Source organism: Onychomys torridus, chromosome 13, assembly GCF_903995425.1.
Source record: "Onychomys torridus chromosome 13, mOncTor1.1, whole genome shotgun sequence".
NCBI classification, from domain to species: domain Eukaryota; kingdom Metazoa; phylum Chordata; class Mammalia; order Rodentia; family Cricetidae; genus Onychomys; species Onychomys torridus.
The window spans coordinates 48780704-48788791 of record NC_050455.1 but is presented as its reverse complement, the minus strand read 5'-3'; the positions used below and the strand labels follow the sequence as shown (position 1 = coordinate 48788791).

Sequence of the window (8088 nt, the reverse complement as noted above, 5' to 3'; positions counted from 1 at the left end):
GAATCTTCTATGTTTCTTTACTTTCTAAGTCTTGAGATTTTTATTTATTTCCCAAGAATTATTTTATTTTATATTTTTGATTTGTCTGTCTGTATGGTGTATATGCTCACTTGTGTGTGGGCATGTCAGGCTTATGTTTGGCCTCATCTTCAATTGCTTTCTGTCTTTTTCATCAAGGCAGGGCGTCAATTGAACCAAGAGGTTGTAGATATACACACTCTAGCAAGCCAGCTTGCTTCATGGTTCCACTGTCTGGGACTTCAAAATGTGGAAGTACAAGGTGGATGGCACACCCACTCACCATTTCAGTGGGTTCTGGAAATGGATCTATGGTCCTCATACATGCATGGAAGTGAATTATGCAGTGATCACAGAGCCCCCAACTTCCTGAGTTTCATTAGAATATTTGGAATAGGAGGAAATAGGTATAAAACATCGATTCCTATCTTTTGTGTATGTGTGTGTGTGTGTGTGTGTGTGTGTGTGTGTGTGTGTGTGAGAGAGAGAGAGAGAGAGAGAGAGAGAGAGAGAGAGAGAGAGAGAGAGAGAGAGAATTCAAGTGTTTGCAGGTGGAGTTGAAAGACAGAGAGGAAGGTAGAGAGACTGGGGATTTTAAAGTTCTGACATAGTAAGACCCATGACCCTTATCTTTAGTTTCTTTCCCCCATGGTGTCAGTGAATTGGCTGTTGTTGGTTGTTTTTTCTCTTTGGTGGCAAGCTCCCAAATAAATCACACATGGAGGCTTATTTTTACTTATGAATGCTGGCCTTAGCTTGGCTTCTTTCTTGCCAGCTTTCCTTCACTTATTCCATCTACCTTTTTCCTCTGGGCTTTCCCCGTTCTCTTACTTCTGTAAATCTTACTCTTATTCCATGGCTTGCTGTGTAGCTGACTCCTGGAGTTCTTCTCCTTCTCTGTCTCCTAGCTCTCTGCCAGCTTTCTCCTTCTATATATTCTCTCTGCCTGCCAGCCCCGCCTTTCCTTTCTCTTGCCTTGCTATTGGCCAGTTCTTTATTGATCCCTGAGGTGTTTTAGAGAGGCACAGTAACACAGCTACACAGAGTTAAACAAATGCAACATAAACAAAAGTGACATACTTTTTTTTTTTTTTTAAGATTTATTTATTTATTATGTATACAGCATGTATGACTGCAGGCCAGAAGAGGGCACCAGACTCGTTACAGATGGTTGCTGGAAATGAACTCAGGACCTCTGGAAGAGCAGTCAGTGCTCTTAACCTCTGAGCCATCTCTCCAGCCTCAAAAGTAACATACCTTAAAATAATATTCTATAACATGTGACTAGTGTAAAGAAACTATGTTAGGAGTGAGAATTTATCTAATGACTCCCTGGTATTAACCATTTGATGTTGTCATGGTCAGTAGCTGTGGGTGAGTTGAGTTTTAACTAGTTCTTTTGTAAAATGTCTCTCTAAGGAGAACTTTGGCATCTTCAGTCACCGTGTCAACAAAAAGAAGGTGCATGTAAAAGGTTTTCCTAAAGTAAAGACCTGTAGCAAGGAGCCCACCATTAGCTGAGGCAAAATTCTCCACGTATTTCAAAAACATTTCTCCTAATGCTTTTTCTTTCTTAGTGTCCAACAAATAAGGGGATTTAATGATTTCTTTCAGGTGCTCAACAGGCACTTGGGAATCCTTAGCCATGACTTCCAGGGATTCGTCATCCACTCCAAAGATGACTCGATAGTGGTTTAACTTCTCCTTCATTTTCTTCATATCATCCCTGAGGATGCCCACTACAGGAAAAGTAGCCAAAGTTCCAGACTTGAAGGCTTCCAACCAGATAGTCTGCTGCATAGACTTGCGCTTTCTGTCAATGGCTGCCTCGGTGATATTAGGCAAGGAAAGCATAAAATTGTGGCGCTTTTCAGCAGGAAGATCCTTTATCAGGGTGTCCAACAGGGCTGGAAAATCATACTCAGATAAATGGCTGTTAGAAATCAAGAAAACCTCTGGTGCATCCATGTTATTCTCATGAAAGGAATTTACACAGTAGCTTTTGATGTCCTGCAGAACCTTTTCTCTGTCAAAGTTCCGTGGTTTGGATCTCTTTTCATTGTGTAAATCCATGTCCACCTTGGTTCTCACAAAGTAGTAATTCTTTCCCATGAATCTGATTGCTTTGGCAAGGTCTAGTTCAAGTTTTGTAAAACGTGTGGCCGAAACAATAACGAAGAACTCATACTCTTGGAATTTCACTTTCTCCAGATAATCTTTTGGCAGAAAGTTCATAGTTCCAATGCCAGGCAGGTCCCATAAAGTCAGAGTCTTAATTTTGGGGTGTTTGTATGGAGATCTTATCATAGTTGTCTCTACTACCCCAGTTTCGGCTGCACCTTCATCTTCAGGTCTAAGTTCCCTCAGGGCATTGATGAAGCTGGACTTCCCTGCTCCAGACTCGCCTGTCACAGCAATGTTGATTGGGACGTCATCCATATTTTTTAACGCATTACTGATTACAGAGTGTGCCCCCTGAATATTTCCTCTTTTCAGATGAAATTCTATTAAACGGGTGGTTTCCTGAGAAATGATTTTATTTTCTGTCTTAATATTCTTAAAATATTTAGTGAAGCTGGACTCCAAATCTCCACTCTCTTCATCCTTAGAGGTATCAGAGAATAACTGACCCATGGCTGTGTTGAAGAAAGGACCTGAAAGAAGGAAGGAGAGTGAGTTGCATGAGACCGAAGACACCATTGTGCTTAGCACTGTGTTCTCTGTGCTGCAGCCTCAGTTATGTTGTGATGTTGACTAGTTCCCATGTATTTGTGCTTTTTTTTTTTTTTGTCAACAAGATAGAAGCTATAGTCTTTTTGGAGGAGAAATCCTCATTTGAGGAACTGCCTCCATCAGATTGAAGTAGTGGCACACCTATGGGGGCATTTTCTATATTGAGGATTGATGTGGGTGGTCCCAGTCCACTGTGTATAGCACACCCCTGGGCTGGTGGTCCTGGCTAATTTAAGAAAGCATTAATTAACTGTAGTTGGACTTTTTTGTTGGGACTGCCATCTCCCCAATTATGACATGGGGACTTATTATTAATTATAAAAGCTTGGCTGATAGCTTAGGCTTGTTTTTAACTAGCTCATAACTTAAATTGACCCATATCTTTTATCTACATTCTTTTGCGTGGCTTTGCTACCTATACCCTGTACTGCCATGCTGCTTCCTCTTTGTTTGCTGGTGACTCTGCCTTTCTTCCCCCCAGAATTCTCTGTCTGAATGTCCTGTCTATCTCTCCTGCTTAGATAGTGGCCATTTAGCTTTTTATTAAACTAATCAGAAGGCACCTTGCAAAGACATATCTTCACAGTGTACAAAATGATTATTCCATAACAGTGAACTATGGGGAGCAAGCCAGTAAAAAACATTCTTGCTTGCTCCCCAAACTATATTCTTGGGTTGGGGATTTAGCTCAGTGGTAGAGTGCTTGCCTAGCAAGCACAAGGCCCTGGGTTCGATTCTCAGCTCAAAAAAAAAAAAAAAGAAAGAAAGAAAGAAAAAAATCCAATATTCTTCCCTTGTTCATACCTGTATTCCTGCAGAGTTTCTGTCCTGACTTACCCCAGTGGTGGACTGTAGGCAGAGTATGTAAACCGAAACCACTGTTTTCTTTTTAAAATGCTTCCGGTAATGCAGTTTATAAAAGCAATAGAAAGGAAACTAGAGAAAATGTGGTATATGTACACAATGGAGTATCACTCAGCAGATAAAAACAACAACATCACGAAATTTGCAGGCAAATGGATGGAACTAGAAAAAAAATCATCCCGAGTGTGATGACTCAGACCAGAAAGATAAACATGGTATGTACTCACTCATAAGTGGATATTAGAGGTAAAACAAAGGACAACCAGTCTACAATCCTCAGCCCCGGAGAAACTAGGTAACAAGGAGGAGCCTGAGAGGGACACATGGATCTCCGTGGGAAGAGAAAATGGGTGAGATGTCCTGGGTAAACTGGGGGCAAGGAGTGTAGAGGGGAATGGATGGGGAGATGGGAACATGAGGGGTCAGGATGGTTGAGTTGTACGCAGGATGGAGGGGGAGAGTAATAAAAAAGGGGCCATTATGAAATTAGGGAGAAGCCTGTTGCCAGCAAAACTCCCAGGAAACCACAAGGATGAGCCCAGCTAAGACTACTAGCAATAGTGGAGAGGGTGCCTGAACTGGCCTTCCCCTGTAATCAGATTGGTGACTACCCTAATTGTCATCTTAGAGCCTTCATCCAGTACCTGATGGAAGCAGAAGCAGAAATCCACAGCCAAGCACTGGTCCAAGCTCTGGGAGTCCAGTTGAAGAGAGGATGGAGAGATTATATGAGAAAATGAGTATCAAGATCATGACAGAAAAACCCACAGAGACAGCTTACCTGAGCTTGTGGGAGCTCATAGACTCTGGACAGACTGCTAGAGAGTAGGCATAGGACTGACCTAGGCCCTCTGCATCTCGGTGACAGTTGTGTAGCTTGGTCTTTTGTGGGGCCCCTAACAATGGGACCAGGACCTGTCCCTGATGCTTGACCTATTCCCTATGGTGGGATGCCTTGTTCAGCCTTGATGCACTGGGGGAAGGAGCTGTCCCACAGCAACTCGATATGCCATGCTTGGTGGATTCCAATGGGAGATCTGACCCCATCTGAAATGGAGAGCGAGGAGGAGTGGATGGAGGGGGCTTAGAAGGTTGGTTGGGGGAGGGAACAGGAGGCGAGGAGGAAGGGGGAACTGTGGTTGGTATGTAAAATAAAATACCGAAAAAAAGAAAGGAAACTAGAACAAATTTCTACTAGCTCTCAATTAAACCCTTCATTATAGAACAATTAAAATTTAAGTAAGGGAAAATAATAGGAAAAACTGCAAGAGTCCTCTATCCAGCATCAACAACTGTAAAGACGTGAGTCACTGTCGAGTCTAACCTGACTGCAGTATTGTACATGAAATTTAATGTCTTCTCCATCTGTGCACACTTCCTTCAGTGTGTGCCTTCAAAAGAATGGAAACTTAATCAACAAACATCTAGCTTCTGAAGCTGAAAAATCAATGATAGTGAATGATCCTTGACATCAGTGTTTAATCAATGCCAAACCTCTAATGATCACACAGATCTATTTTGTCTATTTTATTTATGTTTTCAAAAGATTTCAGTAAGTACAGCTATTGTATTTTTTCGAAAAGTTTCTTAATTTTCCTTAATTTACTTTCCTTCTCTCTTTTTCATGACTTGGAACTCCTCTCCATGAGGAATATCCACTAGCAATAATAAAAAAACTTCTTTACCCTTAAAGTCCACATTAAAATCCATTTCTTCAATACAACATTTCAGTGTCCTCAACTCATCCTTTAGATTTACTATTTCCTGTTACACATTTTACTTTATGAAAGCAATCTAACTGAGCACTGGAGATGTAGGTCCATTGGTAGAGAGCTTTCTCAGCATGAATAAGGCCTTGGGTTGAATCCCCAACACCTTATTAAATGCATGCATTTGCAGATGCTCATAATTCTGGTGTTCTGGAAGTAGAGGTAAGAGGGTCAGGACTCCAAGGTCATTCTTGGTACACAGTGAGTAAGAGGCTAGCCTGGGCTAATTGAGACCCCGTCTCAAAAAAAAAAAAAAAAAAAAAAAAAAGAGTATTAAGTCCAGTAAGATGGCTCAGCAGCTAAATACACTTGCTTCACGGCCTAAGGACCTGTGTTTGATTGTTGAGTGTTTAACTAGAGCAGATCTCATATATCTGCCCTCTGCACTCCACAAACCTGCCTAAAAGAGCTGCAATAGCAGCACAATGGACCTCACCATCGGGTAAGAAAACACCTTGCACAGCCTTGGTACAACGGGTAGGGGCTTGGACCTGCCTCAGCTGAGTGTGCCAGGTTTTTCTGACTGCCCATGGGAGACCTTGATTTGGGATATGTGAGGATGCGGAGGTTGGGGGTAAGGCTGGGGGATGGGAAGTGGGAAGATGAAGGGGGATCTGAGGTTGGTATGTAAAGAAGATAGAAAATTTCTTATAATAAAAAATAAAAAAAAAAACAACCCAGCAATCCCCACTGTCACTCTGTAGCCTCCTCTTTCTGTCTCACCCACATCAAATCAATTTGTAGACTTAAGCTCTATTTCCAAATCCAATCACAACTGATCATTCCTCCTACATTATCTTCTTCAAGACTTCCTCAATTCCAGCTTTGATTATGTTGTTGACGTTATGATATTTCCTGTGACTCTTCTTGCAACAACATGGATGATCAAAGAGCCACCATTGTCTTATGGACACTGAAGTCATACCATGTCAAGTCAATTCCCAGAGTTACCACAGGGATTCCTATTTCAGTCCGGAATCATCCACTAGGTATACAGTACACACACTACATACAACACACCTTTGAAGTCCATTATTACCTGTGTGAAGCTAATGGTGTCTGAATTCTAGTCTTACTGTTATCTCAGGCTGTCTTCTCATCTCAGGACTTTGTACTTTGTGACTGCTTCCATGCCTTTGTGCTCTACCCAGTAGCCACATGGCTGTTAATCACCTTTCTTTAGGTTCTGTGTCAGTTATGCAGGATTCAGGATTTATGTTTACCTTGTAAATATGTACCTGCCTCTATCATTCACCATCCTTTCATTATGTTTCAGATACAACAAACTTCATACACACTGCAGAAATATTCCATTACCTGAATTATCTATCCACAACCATTTTAGGGAGAGAAATAAGAGACAAGTCAAAATACTGAACGTGTTTTCGCCAAAAACAATATCAAGATCAGGCTTTAGGTCTACCTCAACTTGAGTAATTAGCTAAGACTTTATCCACAAGCCTGTCCTGTCTGCTTCCCACCAAAGCTCCTTAGCTTCTAAACTAAGAACCCTCACTCTCAGAGAATGTTCCTAAATGTCTTGTTATCTATTAGCTCTTATGAGAAAAGAGATGGTGAGGATTTGAAGTTAAAACTGAATGCTGCTTTGCACTTACCAGATTATCCTGTGTCCAGTGGATTTGCTCACTGTAGTTCAGCTACAGGAACCTCACTGCACTGCACTGCGGTCTCTTCACTTGACAATCACCTTTGCTTCTTCCATGGAAAGCAGCAGGTTCAAAGCAGCTCTGCAGGATTTATACCTCTTCCCTCAGTGTGTTTGGGCCAATCATCAGAGCTCATGGATCATGTTGTTTTTCAGAATCTCCTGCATTTCCAAGAAGAAGAAAGAGATAGTGAAACTATTGGTTGTTTTCATTCTGTGCTAATTCCTTGGCAGCAAATGTGGAAATGTCCTAAGGAGTAGAATGTGGGGCTTGGAAACAGGGCGGATCACAGAGAAGCAGTTCATATAAACAGGAACACAAACCCTTGAAAGATAATTTTTCTGATCCCTGACTCCACAAATGCAGGCTGAACTGATCACACCAAACATTGTCCAGACTCCTGTGCAGATGTCAATTTTAATCTCATTCAGGACAAAACTCATTTTCTCCCCTCTGACTACAACCTTACTTTCTCATGATTGTAAATTCATGTTCATTAATTCTTGTTAATCTCAACTCCCCTGTCTATGCTGGCTTTTGGTCCAGTTTGGGCTCAACGGGCCTTACACATGCTGTCACAACCATGGTGAGTTCATACATGGAGCTGTCCTGCTGTGTCCAGAAGACACCATTTCCCTGTCATCATCCACCACCTCTGGCTCTTACAGTCTTTTCACCCCCTTTCCCACAGCCATCCTGTGCCTTTGGAGGTAGAATTAACATCTTCAATTTAATGCTGGATTTCCTCAGTGTTGTGTTCTCTGCATCTTGGCCAGTTGTGGGTCTCTGGATTGATGATCATCTACTGCAAATACAAGCTTCCATGATGAGGGGTGAGAGATGCCTCATGATAACTCATTAGGAGGTGACTTAATATTATGCCCATTAAGCATAATAATAATAATAATAATAATAATACTTCTCACTTATGGTCTATGATCTGTCTAGCCTTAGGTTCTTGCCCAGATACAGGTTTCATCTTGTGGAGAAGCTATTAAATCCAATCAGGAAGCAGCTGGTTACTTCCAAGACATTTT

At 41.6% G+C, this 8088-nt stretch overlaps 1 protein-coding gene across 2 annotated transcripts; it reads right to left on the bottom strand.

The window, feature by feature from the left end:
* Nucleotides 1–1247: 1247 nt before the first annotated feature.
* Nucleotides 1248–7124, bottom strand: LOC118594772 (interferon-inducible GTPase 1-like). Of its 2 annotated transcripts, none has more exons than XM_036204950.1 (2): nucleotides 7001–7124; nucleotides 1248–2673 (listed from the first exon to the last, which is right to left on the bottom strand). In XM_036204950.1, exon 2 carries the CDS (start codon nucleotides 2650–2652, stop codon nucleotides 1405–1407), a length of 1248 nt encoding a protein of 415 aa, XP_036060843.1. In that variant the 5' UTR covers nucleotides 2653–2673; nucleotides 7001–7124; the 3' UTR covers nucleotides 1248–1404. The 2 variants fall into 2 exon arrangements, with proteins under 2 accessions (XP_036060843.1, XP_036060844.1); XM_036204951.1 differs by lacking the exon at nucleotides 7001–7124 and adding an exon at nucleotides 4397–4432 and having other exon boundaries at nucleotides 1248–2672.
* Nucleotides 7125–8088: the final 964 nt, after the last annotated feature.